General features: G+C 42.4%; 1 protein-coding gene across 2 annotated transcripts; it reads right to left on the bottom strand.

Moving 5' to 3' along the window:
• MAP3K8 (mitogen-activated protein kinase kinase kinase 8) lies at positions 1 to 20,277 on the bottom strand. 2 transcript variants are annotated; one of them, XM_015619789.2, is made up of 9 exons: positions 20,219 to 20,277; positions 17,009 to 17,135; positions 15,769 to 16,129; positions 12,440 to 12,604; positions 10,726 to 10,987; positions 7,969 to 8,075; positions 3,796 to 3,948; positions 2,921 to 3,167; positions 1 to 1,416 (listed from the first exon to the last, which is right to left on the bottom strand). In XM_015619789.2, exons 2-9 carry the CDS (start codon positions 17,041 to 17,043, stop codon positions 1,283 to 1,285), a joined length of 1,464 nt encoding a protein of 487 aa, XP_015475275.1. In that variant the 5' UTR covers positions 17,044 to 17,135; positions 20,219 to 20,277; the 3' UTR covers positions 1 to 1,282. The 2 variants fall into 2 exon arrangements, with proteins under 2 accessions (XP_015475275.1, XP_015475276.1); XM_015619790.3 differs by lacking the exon at positions 20,219 to 20,277 and adding an exon at positions 17,564 to 18,183.
• Positions 20,278 to 24,886: the final 4,609 nt, after the last annotated feature.

The following is a 24,886-nucleotide window of genomic DNA, read 5'->3' as shown; positions in this document are numbered from 1 at the left end:
TCAAGGCACTGAGCTGGATTTATTCATTTGACCACATCAGTATCAAACTAGAAATCATCTGTTTAAGATCATGTGTTAGAGAGGAGCAGCATTAAATAACAGACATGAAAAAGAGACTATGCTTTAGAAAAGATTCAATGTACAACATACACAGTATGCCATTTAACACAAATGCTTATAAAGAGTCATCCTAAGCATCAGAAAGAGTTTTATAAAAGTTTACGTTCTCATCCCATGGGATGTACAGAACTATGCAGTTTACATAGTTTTACTATCATCCAAAACATCATGTTTCAAATGTATGAGGCACAGCAAGAACAATATAATTCCATTTCCATAGGAACATAAACACTGCTTGTCACTAATGACACGCTTTCCAAACCGTAGCACTCACAGCAATTATACATGTGTACAATTTTTAAGTATTAAAAAGCAAGAGTTTGGAGCCTGCCCACTATTACCAATAGGGAATAACATTTGATCTACACTTGAAAATGATCATGGATACCCTTGCAGTAGTTGTAACATAGGGAAGAGTTGGAGTCACTGTCATACTTTGTCAGGGCCAACTTGCTGTGCAAATCCCAAAGCTAACTGATACTGCTGGAAAAAGAGTCCCTCAACCCACAGAGAAGGGGACAGCTTCCTGCTCAGCTCCCACTGCCCAGGGAAGATGCAAAGTGAAAACACATCTGTAAACAAGTGATAATCTAACTCCATAGACAGCTGATGGAAATTAGCTCAGCTTATGGGGGCCCTGATTTTCATTAAGAATGACTAGAGACTGTTCAAGTCTTGAAGAAAGAACAAGACTGAACCAGTCTTTGACTGTTTAAATAAAGGATTTCTATTTTTTTATTATTTTTTTTTTGAGAGGGGTAGCAGGAAGGTTTTCTCTAAGGACAGCTCAGAGAGACTGAATCTTACAGCCCACATACTCAGTTATATTTTTTCCTGACATTATGTGCAAGCATATATTATAAGTTTTACAAAAGTGCAAGGCCCAGCACAGGAAGATATCCTGGATTAAGACATTCCCAGCAGTGCTCCTTTTGCCATCTTCTTGTTGGTCAACCAGCAGACACACAAACATCACTGCTTGGGATCAGCTTATCAGAGCCCCTGAGGGTTTAGCTTAATCATCTGTGCAATTAAACACTATTCACATTTGACAGCCTATAATGGCAATAATTTTATGTACAAATTGGAAAATCAAGTCTTAAAATCAAGTTTTAAGAGGTAGAGGTCCATTTCTGACCCATCAACACAAAATGTTACTGAGTCAGTCATATTCTAAGGCTGGTGGTCCCCTAACAATATTGAAGTAACCAGCTAGAGCTCCAAGGTCTATGTAGAGTGATCTTTGTCTCTTTAGCAGGTCTGACTCCTCCATGCTCCCGTTACACAATGAGGAATCTGAAAAGAAAACAGGGAAACCATGTCATTACTGCACAAATAGCTTTCATTTCATTTCATTCCAGTTCATTTTCATGTTTGTAGGTATTAGTGGAATATTTGGCCTATTTTTTAATCTTATTAATTTGTGGCTTAGAAAATTATAAAATACAAGATAAATCAAACCTCAAATAAAATCTAACAAACCAACCCACAACTCTAGGACAAAGAAAGCAAAATACTTTGCAACTGAAAACAGCAAGTGTGCTCAACTACTTTAAAAAAGTCTTCATCAGCAGGGATAGCTAGGCAGAGCTTTCTCATCCTCTGAGCTATAGTGCTGGAGGAGAATTTGGTGCAAGAAAAAAATCTGCTAACTTTCTGCCATCTGAAAATTCTGCTTCCTCATAGGGAAATTTTCATCTAAACACGTGACATCATCTTTGTCTGGGTGTGACAATAGAGAACAAATACAGGACCATCAGTTTCAGATTTTTCATTCCTTTTAAATCAAGGTCTGAAAAGACAGATTGGGTTTGCAGTGGCAGAATTCCCTTGAATACTTGTATAATGAGTGCCTTGGAATCTCAACCACCTATAATAAAGTCCAAGTTTAATGGTCAAATATTCTTTCCATTTTCAAAAGAATTGATTCAGATGGTCTGAGCTGGTCAAAGGATTGTACACCCCAAAGGCAAAATCCAGAAGATACAAGGCCATTCTAAATTTTAAAACTGTGTCTGATATTACCAGTGAATTTGTTGCAACAGTTATGCATTACAGCACCCAAAACTTTGCACAAATATATTTTGAAATATTTATCCCAATTAAATAAACCGCTTGACTGGGAAGAGTCTTTCAATGCCTTTTGTCAGAACCTTCCAAGTGTATTTGGTAAGTAAAAGAAAAGCATTTTGAAGCCTGTTGGCAGGTTGTTGGCACTAAATCTCGCTTAGGCTTGAAAGGGCTGTTTCCTACCTAACTGGTGTATTATCCTTCATTAAGTGCTTACTAATGCACAAGGGCAACAGCATTCTATCCCACACTCATTCTTGGTTTTGAAACAAGGGGCTTGTACTGCTGACACTCAGCAACGTTATAGTTTTGTGTGTGTTTTTCCCTAAAAAGGCAAAGAGTGTTTGATTTGCTGGTGGTTGTTGGACTTTGTCGTTGTTTACAAATCAAGAGTGTCTATAAACATCTCTAGTACAGTGGCAAATTGAGTCCATTTGGGAGAACAATCTATATTTCATGAAGTGCCCACAATGATTGCCACGGCTTTTCCAAGAGCCAGACCTTCCAGAGCCCCGTAGAATTCAGGCTAAATTCCTCCTCATTGAAGTCAAAGGGCGTTTAACAGATCACTTAATGACCTCGGGGTGTGAGCTCATCTGACTGGGATTTTCACCGGTCACTTCTCAGATGTGTTTTGAGTTTCGTTGGCTCCTTACCACTCATTCAAATCAAGATTTGACACAAAGTAAAGCCTACAAAGCCACAAGGCAAGTGAGCCTGATCCCATTACCTGTAATATTTTCTGGCAGCTGCAGATCCTTCCTCGCGAGCAGTCTTTTCCTTTCAAACAACGCCGAGTCCAGGCTCTGGCACCGCGGCTGCTCTTCTGGGGGTGGGTGTAAGGCTTCGTGTTTCAGTAAGTCTGCTGCAGACAGCCTGTGATTAGGATTCCTGTCCAGAGCTGCTTCTAGCAATTCTCTCATGGAAGTGCTGCAGTCCTCAGCAATATCCTCTAAGGGGGGAGCTTGCTTGTGTATCTGTTGGAATGAAAAAGACCATGGAAACCGTTATTCCAAGAACAGTGGAAGAGGAAGTCATGGATAATCACATGAATTGTCTAGGAATTCCCCAATTAGGACTCATCACCTCCCTAAGTAGGGTGGATCAACTAGAACAGAACATGCAACTACACAAAATCGACTTTTTAAAATTCAGATTTTATAATAAATTTAAAAACTCAAAGAAACTTTGAGTAAGCCTAAAACCCAGTGCAATGCAAATTCACCAGATTTCTGTACCACACTGGATGAATCAGAGAATCATATCTGCCAAGGCTCCAGTTTTTATCTGCAACTTCTAAGGAAAACAGACAAGTACAAGACAGATTGTTTCAATCAAGTCTCACACTGATCTAACCCTGTCCTTCTAGTAAACCCAAGGCCTGTAAATTGAAACACAAATCACAGAGACAACTCCAGCTCAGTCTCTGTCTTCCCCTAAATGATCAAAACCCACTTCTTCCCTCCCTCCCTCCCCTGAAGCAAAAAGGATGATATCATCTCTCCGACAAATATTTTGATAGTTTTTGTATGACTGGAGCTTTCCCAACAAGAGCACAGGAAACCCTTCAACTGATAGTGAGCTGTCTCTGCTAAGGACACTTACAATATAGAGGTAGGATGGATATGCAGAACGAGGGTATCTGTTCACCCAGGGTGGGATGCCTGTTTGCATATGAATTATAGTGGCTCCCATGCTGTAGATGTCTGCTTTTGTTGTGTGACCTCTGCAAAGGATAACTTCAGGGCTCATGTAAATCTGTGAAAAATAGTTAAAAAAAGAAAAAGATTACTCAACAGGGGAAAACAAACCAAAGACACTTAATTACCATTTTGTGATCCTGGAAACAACCCCTCAGAAGGGATGCATCCCACTAGTACCTGCAAGCACCATTTGGGAAATAAGATTGTTCTGTTCTGCATGAGTACAGCCAAAGAGACAGTACCTGGACAAACTCATATTCCAGGCTTGCCCTCCTCAGACAGGCCTCAGCTCAGTTGCTGTTGGTCTTAGCTGAGCTGTGAGAGGCTGAGGTTCAAGCCATGGCTCTGCCTTGTTCAGAGTAGCAGAAGCCCCATCCCTCCACAGCAAAAGCAGGTGCCTGAATTGCCAGTTTGTTTAGTGGGGCACTGCTGGGACTACTCCATTCTGCCTGAACAATGGCTGGGCATGAGCTAGAGAGGATGAACTGGACTGACAGCCACCCTGATGGGGGTAGCAGCCCACTCCTCAGACTCTTGTTACACAGAATACTACACAACCCTTCTGAGCAGAAATAACATATATATTCCTTCCTGTCTTCTTTACTCTTCTTGCCTCCTCCTTCTTATTCAGTAACCTCCATGTTGGAGCATTATCCTGAGAAATGTGATGATAAGGAATAAGCCAGGTCTAGGCAATGCATAAGTTAAAAATTAGGTGCCCTTTGCACCAGATTATCCTCAGAGCAGCTATGAAGACAAGAAGCCCTCTTCTAACCTTTTTCCAAACCAAAAATTCTGATCTTTCCTGATGGAAAACGAAAGTTTCCTTCCAAACATTTCATTTGCCAAGAAACATTTGAATTTGCCAAGAGTCTGAAGAAGGATCTTGGAAGCTCCTGCCAGCAACAGGCAGCTCGGAGTACAGCTGGAGGAGATTCAGCCAGGCAGGATGCAGGAGGCACACCCTGCACAGCTCTGCCATCACCACTGGCCCTGGGAGCAGGTTTCAACACCACATGGGCACAGCCCACAGCACAGCAGGCTAGCAAGCTACCATATTTGCTTCAGGTTTCTACTTTTCCCTCACCAATTTCCCTCTAAAGGATTCAAACAAACTTTAATTAGTTCAAGTCATCCTGACACAAAGAATCACATTAAAAGCCATTAACTGACACAAGGGCAGGAAGTTAAGTCATCACCACATGGTTTGATTGCTTATTGCCACAGATTGAGAACGGCTGTAGGGCTCACGCAAATTCCAAGGAATAGTTTCTAGTAAATTACATTCCATATCTGCAAATAGAACTTGTGATTGAAAGTGTGTGCAAAGCCTCAGCAGGTGTCTGCAGCTGCTACTGACTTTATCCATTGCTTTCCTCGGGGCTAAGAGAGAATCAGTGCATCTGCACCCTCCACCTTTAAGTCTCATAAGGAGAAAAGTTCTAATTTTGTAAAAAGAAGTGTTTGGCAAATAAAGTGCAAATTGAGTGAAACCTACATAAGCAAAAAGCAGCTGCTTCAAGAAAGAATGTTGGCACAAGCTCCTGTCTCCAGTTAAGGTGAGAAAATGGTTAAGATGCACCTTGACTGCACAGGGACAAAAATCAAAAATGAGCTCTGAAGCTCTGATTTCAGACTGTTGTCACCAAAGCAGGCAGCTCCAAGCTATGCATAACTCCCATTCTTATTCCTTCTGACTTGTGGGATGGCACTTGCCTGCCAGTCAGACCAGTGTCACAGCCCAGCTGAGAACCAGTCCCCTCTTCATGCTGCACTAGGTTTAGTTTAGCATTCCTGAAAATGAATCATACCTTCCACACTCAATAAACTTTAGCAGACAACTTTTTACCCTCAAATGGTTGTAACTGAAGCTTACATAGTTTAACAAAGTGACAGAAGCATAACAGAAAGAGTAGCAACTGCCTAGAAAAAGTATTTCCTGCAGAGCAGTTTCATAACAACCACAGTTTAATGTTCTGCATGACTTGTACACAAAAGAAGCAGCACCAGTTTTTTTCACACTACACCATCTAAACAAAATTTATCTTTCAATCCTGTCGCCCAGAATCATAACTATTTGTTTTTATAAACACAAAGAAGATTCACTACATCCAGACTTTCTGTGCTAGAGAAGTGAATAAAAATCCTAACTCCCAGAAAACATACACAGGACAAAGGTTACTCCACCTGCTACTTCCCTCAAGGACACAAGTCCCTGCCAACACCAGATGTACGAAAAACCAGGCAGTTCACAGGCACAGTGCGGTCTGGCAGTGACAGAGCCCCAGCCAGGGGTTGCACCATTACATGCAGGAACAACACAACAGCTGCACCACTTCTTAAGGCACCATAATGCAGGGTGAAAAACTCAAAGGGACTTTGGAGAGCTAAGATCTTACTTTGGAAAAAAAAAAAAAAAAAAATCAAGAAAGCCAGACTACAAAGGGCATTTGTGGGTGAAAATTAGGCACTGTGGGGAGGAAGAGGCCTAGAATGAAGACTGTGAGCTGAAAAACCTATAGGAAGCATCAGGAACATTAGCCTGCAAGTCTTTCACTGGTATCTGAAAATTTCCCTTCCCAGTGCCGTCTCTCCAACCTCACTTCTGGCTGTGATGCTGCAGCAGGATTGCTGCTTCCCTGAGACAGCAAACACCAAACATGTCTGTATTTCAGGGTTGGGGGGACTATCAGCTTCCTGAGGACAGAACTGCAGGTGTTAAAGTGTGTGGAAACATTTTCCTCCTATTAAATGAAGAACTAAGTGTTTTTCACTCAGCAAAGTGAAAATACTGAAGTGAAGTGTTTTCACTTTTCACTTGTTCTTACTAACACAACCTTGGCCTGTCCTCCAAGACCCAGAAGTGGATCCTCACCAGTCTACTCCACAATTATGGAAATTTCCTGTTTACACACATCTCCATCATTGGGAAATACCCTACCAACTCATACCTACCACTGTTCTTATTCGCATTAACAGCATGCAAAACCTCCTTGAACAAACAAAAAACCCCAAACCAAAGTAAAAACCCCACAAAGCTCACATATCAAGCATGGCAGAAAGCATGCTGCTTCCAGATCAGCAAGAATTTTAAGCTTTTAACTCCCCTGACTAGAATGACATTGAAAACAAATATTCAAGTGTTTTCTCAATTATCTTGAAAAAATAAACAAATAAATCCGACCTTCTGCAGAATCTTGGTTTATACTACCCTTCTAAAAATGAAATGTTTTTTGACAGTTACACAAAGATCTCCTCTTTATACACGTGGAAGACTATTAAAAGGATATGTGCCAACATTTCAGCTTAAAGTATTTCCTGTAAACAATCTCCTCTAGACACAGGAAACACAAATACCACATCTGCAGCAGCTATCCAAGCTCATTGTTGCTGCTTGGTTGTTTGCTAAAACTCCAGCCCTGGAAACCCCTTGGCAGGAACGCAGCCCTAGTGGTGTGCAGAATCTCAAAGTTACTGAGAACATTTAAAATGACCCCACCTCTATCACTGTAATGTCTGAGCAATTTTACCAGATAACTGTGAACTGTGCCATGACAGTGAAGAACCTGTGAAGAACCAAAGGGTTACATTTAGATGGGGAACAGAGCTTAGAAGGGCTAAGGGATAAAACCCAGACATCTCTAATTTCTGTGGTTATGATGGAGGCATCAAAGTATGGTGTTGAGCATACTATATACATACAGATAAATATATATACAGTCTATAGTGAGTATCTCAGAGGAAATCTTTGCTACAGCAAAGAACAAATTCCTGTTTGAAGTGTCTCTGACCAGCAGCTGAAACACTGCAAACAACCCTCCTCAGAGTACTGTTTGACTTCCTAATTGCTAACAAATGGCACTGCAGAGAAAGTGACACAGATTTCAAAGCATTCCATTCAGCAACTTGAAAATAAAAACATAATTGAGACTCCATTAATGTCTGCAACTTTTTTATAGGTTTTATAGCAACTATTTTACCATGCTTCTAAATCCTCAGCTTCAAATTTGAGCCTAAACACCATAGCCATAGGATTTAATGCAATATAAAGCCCTTTGTCCCTTCAGCTTCTTACCTCTGTTCCTCTAAGGTCTTTGGGATAGTAAATGTCTTCAGTCATTTGAACACTTAGGCCAAAATCGACCAAAACAGCCTTAGTTGACATAAAGACAATGTTGCTTGCTAAAAGAAAAACGAAAATCACATCATTTAAGTGTATGGCACGTTTGGTATTTATTTTACAACACTCCTGTTTCATTCAGATGCTAGCCTGCAAAGGGAGAGAGATTAGCACAACCACTCTCTACAGCCAATATCCTTCTAGACAAAATAGGTCTGGTAATGATTTGGTTCCATTTTAAATAATATATTAAAAATCAAACTGGATCAGTTTACGTAAAAGAATCAATGTTTGGTCATTTTTTTAGCTTAAAATTAAAAGAAAAGATGAGAGAGGAAAAGGCTGAGGGTAGAGGAGGTAGGTAGAAGACTGATAGGCACCACAGCACAGTGCTCTGAAGATGTTTAATGGTCTCCAAGGTGGAGATTGTGCAATGCAGCTCTGTCTATAAACAGCACAATTGCTTATAACACCAGTAAGTTTTTCTTCTAAGTGAAGACAGAAACAAAGGGTAACGAGGGTGCAGCCACACCAGTCACCTGCACCAGTCAGTGAGGGCAGCTCAGCAGGACAATACAGGACAGACAATAGCTGTAAAAATAACAGAAGACTGAGCATTTCAAACTCCCTCTGAACTGCAGTAGCATCTAGGAGCTTAATTTACTTTCCTTCATAGAAATCTGCCTAAGGCACAACTTTGTACTCAGAGGCATTGTTTGCAGCTGTATTTCTGATCAAATATTTAAGAATGTAGTGCCCAGTGTGAGCCTTGAGAAATTGTTTGCTGTTTCAGAAGATGTAGTAAAATGAAGTCTCCAAGTTACACAACAGAAACATATTTCTCTTACAGGAAACTGTGGGCCATTTTCCACCTTGACAATGCCTACCATGACCACCCAGTGGGAGGACTGACTTGATTTCAGCAGTTCTGATTCCTGCAGCAATGCTTCACACAATTGCCTCCTTACCAACAATAAAGACTACATAAATCTGTAATTTTAGGGATAACTTTGAAGATACGGATTTTAAACCCCCCATAACAGATGGTGCAAAGGACCACACTGCCACAGTGCAGCAGGATCTGCTGCCTGCCTGGGATCATACCAGTTCCAGCTGCAGCTGATTTTGGACTGCAGCTCCCCCCACCAAACAGCCTGATGATTTAACTGCTCTCCAACCAAGGGCTAAAATGAGTGGCAACACTGAACACCTCCCAAGAAGCAGAATGTCTTCCTCCTCGCCTTTGCTAAGGGCATTTTCTCCCTCTCAATAAAATCCTCATCTTCTGTATCAGCAGAACAGACTTAACTGCAGCTCAAAAGCAGCAGATAGAGTGAAGAAATAATCAGAGGTTTTGGGAAACATTCTTTTCTATTGATTCTACCTGGGAAGGGAAAACACACACTGCTCCCTGCCTGGAGGTTGCCTTGCCAGGCAGTGGGCATGACTCCCCCTCAGGCCTGGAGTACTCAGCTCATCCCTGGCACCAAACAGGCAGGAGCGTGGTCAGGGCTCACCCCCTGCACCTCTGGACTACCACATCTGCCCCAGGCAACCTCTGCCTCATCATCTGCCCTGCATCCACCAACACAGGAAAAGGCTGGGAAAAGCAGAACACACTCATATCCACCACATTCACAATGGGCTGGTTCTACTATTCACTACCTGGACGTAGTAGGCTTTGGGCTGGCTTGGTTTTTAGATAGTTTAAATAATGTCTTTGTTAGAGCCATTTAAAATAAACCCATAGGAAAGACTCTTACTACAAATAAGAAAGAAAAATTAAGGGAAAAAATAAGCATTTGTGTAGCTGTCAGAATCACAAAGGCTTACATCTAAACTACGGACCCATACCAAATTAAAAAAAAACCCAAAAACTGAAAACGCAAGACTGAAATAAAAATTTAGCAATTTCTAACCATCATCTTCTGTGAACTATTGTAATGCTTCAGTCTGAATATTTCTACGTTCAACCCTCAAGTTCAGCTAAATAAACTCACAGAGATTATCTGTGGGCCGAGGTGGTACTGGGAGAAACAACATTTAATACTAATTTAAATGCAACATGTGAAAACTGAATTTTAAAGCAATTTAATATTAGTATATTTAATTTAGACTTAACATCAATGTTTTATTATTTACACATGTAAATATCCAGTTTTTAAAAAGAAAATTTTAATTAAAATGTATTAAATATGCAAATATATTTTATATATTAAATATATACAATATATAAAAAATACTTTATATATATATATATATAAATTTGCTGTACTTGTTGAAAGAAAAGAACAGCACAAATTATGTATTTACTTCCAAAGTGTCTCAAACTGAGGAACAGAGGTATAAAAATGTAAAACCTAAAAGAAGGTGTGAGTTGAAGGTGAGCATGGAAACATTCAGGATGAATTTATTTTGAAAGCAGGAAACTTTAGCTGAACACAGACTGATAAGTTCAATCTTTAGCTTTTTATTTAAATTGAGTTGCTCATGAATGGCATAGGATCTACGACTTTCTAATTACCCTCTCTGCTGGAGTGAATTAATAAATAGTGTAAGTAGCTATTATCTCCAGAACCTGACCTTGCCATTTGTTAGGCATTATCCATCCCTCCCACTTAGAGATGTAAGGCTACGTGCCCCAGCTCAGTCTCACCAGGGCCCCAGCCCAGCCAGGACCAGAAAGCACCCCAAGGAATCACACAGACGTACGTTTGATATCATGGTGGATAATCCTCTTTGAGTGGAGAAAGTCAAGTCCTTTCAGAATATGCTTTGTCACCCAAATTATTTCAAACTCTCTCATAGGACCACAGCTCTCCAGCTTTTCCATGACAGATCCTCCCTCTCCAGCTTCCATGAAGAGATGGATCGTCTCATCCCACAAAATAGCGCCGTATAATTCAGCAATGTTTTCATGACGGAAACATGCCTGTATTTCAACATCTGATGGTTTGAACTGTTCCACTGGGACCTAGGACATTGAAACAAAGCCACAGTTGTCCATAATAGAAACAAGTTATCCATGTTGACACTAATTATTCTATACATTAACAGAAAATAAGGACGTGTAGCACTTGTATCCAATTCTTAAAATAATGAGATTTACTTTACTCCTGTGACTTGTCTTCCTTTGCAGCTGAGAGACATCCTGTTAAAAGTTGAGAGATATTTTGGAATTGTGCCCAAATAAAAAGTGCAATCTTCCAGAAAAAGCAATGTAGCAAGAGTTATTCCCGTCAAAATCCAGCGATTACGCAAAAGCTTTATGCAAACTTCCTGGTGAAGGAGATAAAATTCCCACTGCTTTTTCCATTAGCTTTGTGCACTCATCTGCACTACCAGAACTACACACCCACCTGACAGGTGGATCGGTGCTTGCAGTGCTCAGGCCCATTAATGACCTCAATTGAGTCCTTATCAGCACTGGTTTATGGCTTACAAGAAATGAAACCTGCTTTGAAAGGAGCACCAGCAGCACGATATTTCTTTAAAAAGTACTGATGGCAGATTGTTGAGACAATAAAAGCAGTCTGCTTACACAAAGAAAAGCTACTACTGCTCTGTTTAGTTTTCTTCCCTTGGACCCATGTCTGTGAACTAGAGAAGAGGCTCATTTATTTCAGTGAGAAATACTATTTGCATTTTCAGAAACATTAGTATACTTAATTCTGCAGTGGGTTATGCAGGAGCAGTTAACAATCTGTCCCCTTGTGGACGCCCTGGCTGCAGGGGAAGGACATACCTTCCCAACTCTTTCACACACAGAGTTAATACAGGTACTTATTCATGATCTGGGGGATATAGAGCAACTGTTGTCATCCCAACTGAGCTTTTACTGGCCCTGAATACTTATTGCTCAATTCAAAATAGTATGTTAAATGGAATAGCTGGAAGAAAACGCTGGCTTGCATAAAAGTAGGGCAGTGCTCAGCTGTTCTTTTGAGGCATCTCACAACCTTAACTCCATCAGTGCATAAAACACAGTTAGAGTTGCACATACTGAATTCTCAGTTCTTAATATCACTGGAGTAAAGAAAACTGAAGTCTAAGCATCTCAGTTAAAGGACAAGAGCCTAAAACTTCTGCAGCAGCAGGGTTTTGCTAGACATTCAGCAGGGACAGGATCTCATACCAATATTTTACCATAGCAGGACAAGTAGAAAATCTACTCTGCACCACACCCCAACATGCCAGTTACACACACTTCTAGGTACTTTCAAAATGATGAAACATTTGCAGCTTTAGAGCCAAAAAATTAAAACAAGCTAACAGTGGTGTGCATTTTCCCCACCTTGTCTAGGCCAGCAAAACCAAGATGATCATCAGCCAACAGTGGAATTTGATGCAGACATATTTGAAAATATACTGTAAGTAGTATGTTATACATTATTTGCTCAGAGATAAAACTACTGAACTAACATACCAGTTTGCATGCCATTCGTTTCTTGGTTTCTCTGTCTTGGGCTAAGTACACTTTCCCAAAAGCTCCCCGAGGAATAAAATCAGAACCAATATTCCTGTAAGTCAACTTCCATGGAAACAGGAGAACATCTGAGTCAATTTGATAGCGCCCATTCTTGGGTGTGATCTGTAGAGTTAAATAAATAATAAAAAACCACAGTGAAGTTAAAACTACTTCAAATCTAACTAATTTTATACATATAGTGGAAAAAAAAATATCACTTATGTGTATGATGCACACGATCTGCTTAGCAGTCTTTATTTAGGAATGCCAAATGAGAACAGCATGTGAGGTGTGGCATTCATTCATAGCCCAGGCATCCACGCTTCTCTTCAGTGACTAACTTATGAAGTGTAAGTTGCAATTAATTGTTTTGAAACAACAACAACAGCAGCTGGGTTAATGAAATTACCTACCTCTTGTTATTAGATTTACCTGCACATGTTTGTCCTTCCTGTAATCTTGTTATGCCACATACCTGTTACTCACAGGTTATCTTATACAATGTGAGCAAGAGTTTCAGCATTTCCTAATATCACATGTACTGCTAGGAGTTTAATTTTCCATTGTGTATTGGAGTTTCTGCTGCTCAGTAGAAGGTCAAAGAAGCCTGCCTTGATTTTACCAGCTACTTTCCTCTAGTTTTATACCACAGTTTAAAAAGAAGAGTGGGAGTAACATTGGCTCTCTAGATGGATAATGTTGGGAGCTTTGGTTCTTCTCTATGACCAGCTAGGCAAGGAGGGGATTCAGGGCACCTAAGTCATATCTTGCTCTAAATCTTTCTCCCAAACAGCTCCCTCCCTCTGCACGTGACAGAGAGAAACCAAACGCCTAACAACAGTCATGTGAGTACTGCTTGATCTCTGATGTTGCTTCTTCAGTCTCCCAGCTACAAAATTTATAATATTTCCTATTAATATGCTTCTAATTATTTCAGCCAGTATCTGGAATATCATTAATCTCCTTACTGCTACTTTTTCAAGATTCTTGAAGAGATGTAAAATCACATCAAGGTTATTTAACATTTCATACCTGTCACAGGGCCTCAAATACTCAGCTCTTCAGATACCCTTTCTAAGATAAAAGTGGACCAGGAAGATTATTTGGCTTACATTTCTATTTAAGATAAAACTATAATCTTTGATTCTCAATCTACCTTTATGCTTTTCAATTAGGAAAGTACCTTCTTGACTGCTAAAACTGTCATTTGTGATTTGTACCTAATGAAATAAATTAATTCTTCTAAGTTCCTAAATCTGAGGAGTATAAATTCTTAACCTTTGGCCAAGGGGATATGGGGGACTGTCCTTTAATAAAAAGTATTCTGCTTAAGATAGAGAAAACAAGTCTCCCTTCTATTTATTGGAGTCAGAGTAAAGCAATCTGTACATATCTAACAATCTGAACATCTTGCTTGCCTACTTCTGCATTTCAAAGTGTTGAGACTAATCCATATGGGTTACACCTTATCCTGGAAAGGAAGAGATGCCAAGCAGAGCTGATTTACAGAGCAAGACAGCGGCGACCACCACGCCATGTTTTCAGGAGGATTTTAGGACTAGCTCCTAGCCTGAGCCTGTGAACATTTGTCTGTGGATGCCATGCATCTTTCAGTTCAGTTTTAACTAAAAGAAATCCAGCTTGTGCACTTCAAGACCCTTTGTGATGCAAGCCACAGTGCAGTCAGGGGAGTCACCAGGCAATCAGAAACACTCCTGACCCTAACCAAAATGCTGTAGATATTTACAGAGAAATATCTGTAATACCTATTGAAATGCATCCAAAAGTAATGCCCTGCCTCCAACCCTCAGTTGCATAATGGGATCACATGCACCTAATAGTACTTGGTTCATACCAATTGTATGCATCTGTAGAACCAATATGCAAGCAAAACAACCATGAGCATGTAGAACAGTGTTGACCCTAAGTATAGAAATATTTAATATCACTAAGTGTCATTTCAATGTTACAGAGTTGGAAAGTGATTGTTTTGCAATACTGCAATGCTCCCTCCAAACCAGAATAAAGCAACACCCCAAGTAACAAGTAAGCCTCAAGCACTCAGTGTTCACATATAAAATACATTTAATATGAAATATATATCATATGCAAGATATTCAAATATATATTGTATATATAATATATAAAAATATATTTCATATTCAAGATATTTAAGATTATAGATATTGAACATCTTAAAAAATACTGCAGCAATACCAACATACATAAACAGAATTCCATTGCAACATTCATTGTTCCCACAGCAAATGATCTTAAACAAAAGTTTAATGACACTAATATCCAGAGATGCTTGTTGAAAACTAACAATTTTAAGGAAAAAATTAACATCTCAAAACAACACATGTATATACTTGAATTCAGCAGTGTGAGATATTACATAATATTTTAACTCTTAAAATCACACTTGATAGTACGTGTTTTTTCTCCTTACATTACTACTGTTGACATTTTGTGCAGATAGAGCAAATTTAGGAACTATATCATTAGATCCTAGATATTTATATTTGGAAGTTTGCATAATGAATGTTCATAATGAATGAATGTATGAACACAAGGTACTAGAATACTCTTACTGTTTCCCAGACCTGTAAATCACCATAATTCATAGAATCATAGATAGGCTTTGGTTGGAAGGAACCTTAAAAGATCGGCTAGTTGCAATTCCCCTACTGTGGGAAGGGATGTCACCCCCTTGACCCCTGAGGTCAGGTTGCTCAGGGCCCCATCCAACCTGGCCTTGAACACTTCTAGGGATGGGACATCCACAGTTTCTCTAGACAGTCTGTTTCAGAGCCTTACCACCCTCAGAGTAAATAAATCTCTGTACTTTCAGTTTAAAATCATTCCTCCTTCCTATCACTACATGACTTTATAAAAAGTCATTCCCCCTCTTTTTTATACAAGTTGTGGATTTTATAAGCCACTTTTAAGTACTGAAAGGACAAAATGAGTTGTAGATTTTACTTTTTGACTGCTAGTCTGAAGTTTGTATTCAATACTGGGAAATGTTTTCTAAGCTCCAGGGATACTAGGAGATAACAGAGTGGATTCTTCTGAACAACAGACCTTTCTCCATAGCTATCTGAGACTGCAGGGGCTAGACTTGATAGGTTTAGAGACCCCTTCCAGCCCCAGGGTTGCACAGAAAACCACAGCCTGTTACTCCTGGAAGCAATCTTTACTTAGAATCATTAAAAACTTCTAATTCCTAAGGTCTATGAAATGACATTCAGTATGAAATGACAAAGTAATTAAAACAGACATACCATATTCAAGAGGATTCCAGATTCCTGTTGTCTGCATCCTTTAAATTGTTTTGCAGTGTTAGACACCTGATTTGCAAAAGCAAGCAGGTCTTCCACAGTCCCATATTTGACAGAGGACATCAAAGAGACTTCCCTTTCACAAAACAGTAACGATTCTGCACGTTCATCATTTTGATTTGCCTCTTCACACATTGTAATTAAGTTGTCTTCGTAGACTGCAATGTCTTCACCTGGATAATGGTTTTCCATGATGGCTATCACCTCAGACATATTTAGATCAGCTAGCAACAAGTCAATCTCCTCTTTGCAATCACTACCTGTGCTCATATACTCCATTACTGTCCACTTTGCAAAATCACTTCTGGAAAAAAAAAAGAAACAAACTTGAAAACACTTTTCACTGAAATTTGTTTTAGCAAAGTAAGAATGAAAAGGAGTTATCAGAGTCATCAGCAGCTCACCATTATACAGTTAGATTTAAAATTAGTAACTTGTATTATGAAGAAAATCAAAATTAGGATCCTGGGTGAAGACAAAATGGAGAAATATTTGCTAGTGAAATTTATTTAGAAGTTACTAATTAACCTCTCCTGTCATTCACTCTTGGAATTTACTATGATAAAGCTTTCCCTATGAGGAACAGGTACAGTAAGAATACACCACTGTGATAGATATGCAAAAATGAAGGTGCACCCTCAATACAAACAAAGGAATTCATTGTTTGGAAAAGAGCAACAAAGAGAGATATGAACATTCTCAGTTTATGTCTAAGTTTGTATTGACAATTTATGTGATGTATTAAGAAAGAAGGAAAGGTCCCAAGCAAGGTCATTCCACGAGTAATAGGCATCTGTTAATATCATTGTACACAGCACAACTGTTGCCACCTGAGATACAAAAGCCATATTTTTTTGCAAATAACTGGTCAGAACTAGACTTGAACTGAAATTTTCACCCTGACTTTCAGAAGAAAGTTAGAAACTGAGCTATCATAAAAGCAATGAGCTTTTGAAGTGGTTTCCAGCAGTTTGTTCTGTTCCGACTAATCCTACCAGTAACTTTTAAGGTTACTATTGCAACTATTTTGCTGGAATGGATTTACACCAAGCTGGGTTCACCTTCCTAAAAAGTCCCTTTCTATTCCAGAGAGTTACATATTCAATTTAAAAACACATGCATGGCCAGTCATTAAAATACTGACACAAATAGCTTCCAACACATAAATGTCTTGAGCACTTACCTTGTATTTAACCTGATTACATCACTCAAGACCATTTAAAAACGTCTCAATAGAATCCCTGAAGTCATCATGTTTTTCTGAACCCGTATTTACCACTGATGATAATTTCACAGTGTTCTGTGGCAGTCTATTAAAAAAAGCAAAACAAATAAAGCCATTGCATACCAGCTCAAGCAGAAGGACAGGTTTGTACTCATATATATCATTTGCTTCATGGAAAGAAGAGCTAGTAATCATAAGGCTGAGATAACAGGGGATTTTTCTGCAGAAAGAGATGACAACTCAAGAAAGAATCAAACCACTGTATCATCCAGATTTCCAAGTAGTAATGAAAAATAGTTTTTCCATGGCTAGGTCCCGAGTTTTATTCTCTCTATCTCATGCTTGCTTAAGCAAAGAATAGGACCTCCATTTCCTTTAGCAGAACTGACTACTGCATGCCCTCTTTAGAGAGCTCTCATTTCCCATTTTTGTAACCCACTGCACCATCTATTTTGGGCAAAAGATAACAACTAGGCAAAAAGACACTTTAAAAAAGAAAGCAGCAAACAAAACCTTATCTCAAGGACAAGCAGCAGACTCGGTCCCCAGAGGCCATGGAGCAGGTACAGTTTCTGGTTATGATCACTATCTTTCTTACCCTCACCACAAGGACGTAAAAGCTTTGTGGCACATATTTCTCATGGGTTAGAGTATTTACGTCAGCTCTAATGTGAAGAAAACCAAGTAAAATGACGTGTCTGAGCTGGCAAAGAAGTCAGACCACATGCTGAAAATTCAAAAGGCAAGACAGGACAGCAGATGCAGCATCAAAAAAGGCAGTGCCTGTTCCTTTTCAAATTCAGACCCAAACCCCATGAGTGATGATGGCAGAGCAGTACTGTGCCCCCACTGTTCCCCAAAGACAGGCACAGCAACTTTCACCAGCACTCTACACCAGTTCATCCAGCCCTAATCAACCCACACCCCCAGCATTAGGGCAGCCAGGTTGGAAACTTTGTGGTCAATAGCACTACTTGATTGGGGAAAGAGATTGTGGGTGTTTTCTAGCCCCTATCACCTCAACTTGCTCCATGACCAAGCTATAGCCTGTTAACAAAGCCTAAAGGTGGTTAGTTTTTAACAGAAATGAGATTTCTATTCTTCCCCAGAGCAGGACTTCTATTCATGGTTTGGGGTTTGCTTTTTTTTTGGGGGGGGGGGGGGGGGGGGGTTTTTTTTTTGTTTTGTTTTTTGAGGGATTTGTTTGTTTGTTTTTGCTTTTTTTTTTCGTGCTGAATTAGTCAGGTTCAAAAGAAAAGAAACAGTGCTGTCATAAAAGGAACCAAGAGACCTCATGTGTAAAATCAGGTACAGTTACAAACTAGTCCTGAGGGACTTTCTGACGAAAAACACAAGACTCTAGATGCTCTGGTCTTTTGTGGATAAAGACAAATACGTACCACAGTTAAACTAATTTACTCTCTGACAGCATTTTCACACACAAAGCATCTGTACAGATTAGACCAAATGTAGCTTTCTGGAAGTGCCAGCTCTGCTCTGTTCCTCAAAATGTTCCCAGACTAGAACACAATACTTACAATACTCTTGGCAGTTTCACTACTGTCCAAAAAGCTCTGAATAACATGAAGAAGTAACTATAACCTGCATATTCTCAGTTCTGTGCTTTTAGTGCCTGAGAAAAGCTGCAAATCCTTCACCTTTACAACTACCTGAAAGGAAGAGGTAGTGAGGTGGGAGCTGGGCTCTTATCTCAAATAATAAGTGATGGGACAAAGGGAAATGGCCTCAAGTTGTGCCAGGTGAGGTTGGATATAAGGGAAAAATTTCTTCTCTGAAAGACTTGTCAAATACAGGATGCCCAGGGAAGTGGTGGAATCACCATCCCAGCTGGGATTTAAATACACGTAGATGTCACACTGTTTAGTGGTGGGCTTGATAGTGCTGGGTTGGACTTTATAATTTTACAATTATAGGTCTTTTCCAACCTAAATGATTTTCTTTTTCTCTACATCTAGCAAAGTCTAAGCACCAAATATTTACACAATAAAAGCAGTTCCTAGACTATAAAAGCTGATTTTTAAAATTATCAGCAATTTAGTATTATATTTCCCCTACAGGCAAAAAAAAAAAAAAAAAGGGCAATTTTCCAATGGAGAACTCACTCTTTCTATTTATCCCTGAAATTCTGTACTAGTATCTGTGGTGGGCACTCTTGTAGTATTCTAAATCATCCTATATAATCTAGGTGCATGAAGAAATGACATCACTAATTATGCTTTAACTAGATTCTCAGCTAAAAAACTGGTTTACCTGCAGTGGAAAAATAAAACTGCATGCAAGCACTTAAGTCAGTTGCTGAAACACAAGACTCTTTCTCCAGTTTTGCCAATATTTCAACATCATCACATGAGTAATTTGTAAGCCAAAGGTTTATTTCTCTATTCTCTGCGTAGCTTTTCAACCACTTTTGCCTAAGAAGTGTGCTGCCAGAGACCAACCTTATATCCATCATATTAAGTAAAAGTAACTGGGTAACAGACTTCTGAGCCCCTGTGGGATTTTTTGTGTGTCAAGGATCAACAATGGAAAAAATTGAACAAAATCTACAGTAAAAATAAAATTTGAAAACCAAAACCACACTAACAAAAACCCTCAACACTCCTCCTTCCCAAAAGAAAGCTAGCCACAAACTGTATAGACTAGCTCAACAAATCATATGCCCATAATAAAGACCTTTTGTGCTACTTTTATAGAATAATTTTCTGGTCTAGGTGACAAGTGACTTCACACTATAAATTTCAAAAAGTCCTTATTTACTTTTAAGAAAACTTATCGACAGGCCTTGAAAAACACAATCCCTCTGGTAAAAAAAACAACTCTACTGTTAAGGAAGAAGTATTAACAATTTCAATTTCGACAACATTTCACATATTCACTTGGAATAAGAAACCCGTGAGCCCAGCCCCAGCCCCTTCCTGCCCTGCAGCCCCCGGGGACAGCGCAGGTGCCGCAGCCCCGGCGGCTCTCCCGGCACACGACGCGGCTCGGGAGGCCGAGGGCAGCCGGGGACCTGCCCGGACAGCGCTGCGGCCGCAGCCGGGCACCCGGGCCGCCTCCTGCCAGCAGCGCAGCCCCGTCCCGCCGCGCTCCATCCCGCCGGAGCTCTGCCGGCGCTCCCCCTGCCCTGCCGGCCCCGGCCCCGCTCACCCTCCGGGAGAGCCCGCGCCGCCCGTCCGCCCGCAGCCCGCGCCGCTCCGCCGGGTCCCGCGGGGAACTCCCGGGGGCGGGGAAGGCCGCAGGTAGCACCGCCCGCCCCTGGCCGAGGGCGGGGGACCGGGACGGCCCCGGTGCCGGTTTCTATTTCGGTTTCCCGGCAACAGCAAGCGCCGCGCTGCCCTAACCCGGCCTCAAGCCCGGCCAGCGATCGCCTCCTGCATCAGCGGTGGCATCGCCCGGCGTCAATGGCTTGTCCCGGCTGTGGCACCGGTAAGCCCTTTTCCTACCACCTCACGTTTCCGTGCACACCTAGAGGGCGTCCACCAGCGTCCGAGTTTAAACATTATCTGAATCAAAGTTCAGCTGACACGCGGGTGGAATTTAGGACAACGATGTGAAGAATTTGTTGGCGGCGGTAGAATTAGAATACTCCGGGACACAGTAGTGTGAGTTGGGTTATTGCTAAATTTGGGCAAGACTACCTTTTATTTCTTTTTTCCATAAAGAAGTAATTCTTGCAAAACTGCCCAATAGCTCCTCTTCAGTCAGTTAGTTTGTAAGGAGGCAATTAGTACCTTTAAGAAAATCAGCTGCCAGAGCACTAGGAGCTGAAAACTTTAATCTCTTCCAAGGTGTCAAGAAACACAAGACGGATTTTTTGGTTCATTATCTGCAGTGTAATGACTATTTGCTTACTGAAGTCAATGGCAAAACCATCATTATAAAGTTTCAAGACAAACATTCACCTTAGGCTTCACTGTTTATTAGTAGTTCATACAAGTCCTTTTCTGTTTATATTCTCAAGATATCCTGACTCCCTTGTTTAAAAGCTTTATGTTTGCTGCCTCTCCTAGGGCATTCAAAATTATTCAAAGTATGTCACAAATGACATTCTGAAATGTGCAAGGGTTTAGACTCACTATAGCATTCTCATTTCCTTAGGATTGTAACTATGTATATGGAACTCTGCTAGCAGGGTTAACCTTTATACACAGTTTCTTTTCCAAACTATACAGATGTTAAACACATTGGCAAACTTCTATAAGGATATAGGTGTCTTTTTTGTTGAGTTTGACCTTGTTCAATTGCACCACCCAGTGCATTTGCTAAAACAACAACAACACAACCAAAAAAACTGTGAAAAAAGGCAAGAAAGCTGAAGATGATTATAGAAAGAAAAAAGAGAGGAAGGAATGAAGAATAAATTAGGCTATAGGAGAGCCCAGACCAAGGAGAGGGCGGAATTGGCAGCACCTTGAAGGTGGGAGGTTAAGGAGGCTGAGTAACACATCCTTAACGTGCAGCAGCTCTCACGCTAGGATACTTTGGGTATCCTCTTTCAGGAACTTGCTTGTGCTATTAGTTTTTCCAAACCCACAATTAATTTTAATGAAACCCTTTTCTATTTTTAGACCAGCTTCAAAGAGGGAAAGAGGAGGAGTTCCTCTCTCCACATCAATGAATTTAGGCAGGATAAGTCTTAGGATTCCAGAGGAAACTCACCATGAAGAGCCGAAGGAAACACAAGTTTGTACTCCATGGCATGTATAAGTAGGATATAAATTGAAATGCTCTATTTTAAAAGCAGTCTAATTCTCTGTCTTAATGATCATCCTAGAATACAAAACCCAAATAATTAGGTCATAGCAATTACTAACAGACCCTGACTTACTGACAGGCTGACAAAAGTACATAAAGCACTGCACTGAAGACCTACTAACACACAAAGTGGCATAACATACACTACAGATGTGCCCACAAGTTTTACATAAATGACTGTTTTTCAAAACCAAAGAAAATTACATTTTCTTCAGTACATGCCTAGGGAACCATGCTGCAGACCAATAACTGCTTGCTGGGTGCCCTGCAGCTCTCTGCCCCAACCATCTTATTTCTGATGCCACATGCTGCCTTCACTACAGTAACTTTGCCCTCACAGCCCTGGCCCAGGATCAGACAAACAGAATCACAAAGAAATCAGTTAGGTTGGAAAAGACCTCTGAGATCATCAAGTCCAACCTATAACAAAACACTACCATGTCGACTAGACCATAGCACTGAGAGCCATGTCCAGTGTTTCATCAAGTACCTCCAGAGAGAGTGACTCAACCATCTCCCCGGGCAGCCCATTACAATGTCTAATCACCCCTTCTGTGAAGAAATTCTTCCTAATGTCCAATCTAAAACTACCCTGGCCCATCTTAAGACTATGTCCTCTTGTCCCATCACTGGTAGCCTGAGAGAAGAGGCTGACCCCCACCTGGCTACAACCTCCTTTTCTTCAAGCTAAACAACCCCCAGCTCCCTCACCCATTTCTCATATGGCTTATTCTCCAGACCCTTCTCAGCTTTGTTGCCCTTCTCTGGACTCACTCCAAACACCTACCTGAATTGAGGGGCCCAGAACTGGACACCGCACTTAAGATGCGATCTCACCAGTGCCAGATACACTTCTCTAGTCCCACTGGACAACATCGCTGATACATGCCAAAGATTTTACCTCCCTTTTTTAAGTGGTCAGTCTGCCTAAACATACATTAGACCCACATCACCTTGGTGTTGAGGGTTGGGTGTCCTTCCTTTTGTTCCTTCTCAGCTCTGGAATTTTTTGCCCATTAGTTGCGGGGGAAACCTGATGGCTGGTACTTGCTGGGTGCTTGAGAAACACAAAGCTTTTGGCTGGGCCCAGGGGGGGAAGAGGGGCAGGGGAGGGCGGGGGCAGCTGGGGACTGGCTGGTTTCTTGGGCTGGAGAGCGGGACACGCTCGCTCGGAGCTATTGCGGCTTGGAGAAGGGAATTCGACACCATCCAGACGGAGCTACTGCTGCTTCTTCTTCCTTCTTCGTTGGTGGGCCTCGCACCCCCTGTCCTGCCGGGACGTGTGGCAGTGCCAGCCACCGCTGCGGAGCTGGTGATACACCTCAGCTGCTGATACACCTGAGCCCGGGATCCCTGCTCATCCTTGCTGTTCCAGTTGAGTGTTCCTCAGAGCCCTGCAGGAGCACCGGGACTGCCCGCCCGAGGGGGTTTGTGAAGCAAAGCCTCTCCTCCATCCCTTCCCGTCTCGGCCGAGAAGGCTGTCACGGGGTCCCTGGTTCTGTTTTGTTGTTAATGCTGTAGGTGTTGTTTGTGTGCCTTGTTATACATACTAGTAAAGAACTGTTATTGCTATCCCCAGATCTCTGCCCGAGAGCCCCTTGATTTCAAAATTACAGTAATTCAGAGGGAGGGGGCCTCCTGCCCTCCTTAGCAGACACCTGTCTTCCAAACCAAGACACTTGGGGCATCTGACCCTTTACGTTCACCCCCATGCCCACCCTCACCCTCCTGCCCTTGGCTGGCAGGGCTAGCACAGGGGCTGACAGCCAGCCCTGCCCTGTGGCTGTGTCCTCGCACAAGGCAGCCAGCTGCTCACACCCACGCCTCAGGCCTCGCCTGGAGCTCACAGAATTACTGAATATGCTGAGTTGAAAGGGTGCCACAAGGATCACTGAAGTCTAACTCTTGGTCCTCTGCACAGGACAGTGCCAAGAATCATACCATGAACCCGAGAGCACTGTCCAAGTTTTTTGAACTCTCAGACTTCCTGCTGTGACCACTTCCCTGGGGGGTCTGTTCCAGTGCCCAGCCACCCTCTGGGTGAAGAATTTTTTCCTAATATTCAACCTAAACCTCCCCTGACAGAACTTCAGGCCATTCCCTCGGCTTCTGTCACTGGTCACCACAGAGAAAAGCTCAGTGCCCGCCTCTCCTCACGAGGAAGCTGTTGACTTCTATGAGGTCTTCCTTCCATCTCCTCCAGGTTGAATAGTCCAAGGGACCTCAACTGCTCCTTTTAAGTCCTCTGAAGGCACGTCATTATCTTCGTTGCCCTCCTTTGGATGCTTACTAAAAGCTTTATATCCTTCTTACGCTGTGGTGCCCAGAACTGCACACAGGCCTCAAGGTGAGGCCGCGCCAGTGCAGCGCAGAGCGGGACAATCCCCTCCCTTGCCCGGCAGGCGATGCTGTGCCTGATGCACCCCAGGACACGGCCAGTCCTCCTGGCTGCCAGGGCAACCTGCTGGCACTTGTTTGTTCCGTGTGCCCGGAGGAGGCAGCTGCCCGCACCCTGGGCTGCCCGGTTAGGTTTGCTCCCTCCCAGCAGAGCTCGCAAACGCCCCGGGCACCACCAGCCAGCCCTTCCTGGCGCCCGGGGCCGCTCCGAGCGCACGGAGCCGGTTGAGCCCCGCCGGCCACCGTGGAACGCGGCGCCTGCGCAGAGACGGCGCGGCCCTGCCGGCCATGGCGCTCCGCGCGGGAGGGCCGGCGCTGGAGCTGCTGCGGGGCCGCCTGCGCCTCCCCGGCCCCGGCGCCCGCGGGCACGCCCGGCTCGGCCGCTCCGGCGCCGTCGCGCAGCCGGCTGCCGAGGAGCCGGGGGAAGGTAGGGACGGGTCGCCGGGCCGTGCTGCATTCGCCGCGGGCCTCGGTGCCGCACAGCCGGCTCTGCCGGAGGGTGTGGGAAGGGGAGCGGCCGCCTGTCCCGCTCGGCCCCACCGGAGGCGCCGGGGCAGTGCCCTTGTCCTGGGCGTGAGTGAGGAGCCCCGCAGGGCCCGGGCAGCGCGGCCGCGCGGTGAGGTCGGCCTGTGTCCTCTCGGGCTGCAGCGCAGGAGGCTAGAG

This window comes from Parus major, chromosome 2 (assembly GCF_001522545.3).
Source record: "Parus major isolate Abel chromosome 2, Parus_major1.1, whole genome shotgun sequence".
Lineage (NCBI taxonomy): Eukaryota > Metazoa > Chordata > Aves > Passeriformes > Paridae > Parus > Parus major.
Note: the sequence above shows the minus strand (reverse complement) of the source record. Positions and strands in the feature narration are given on the sequence as shown.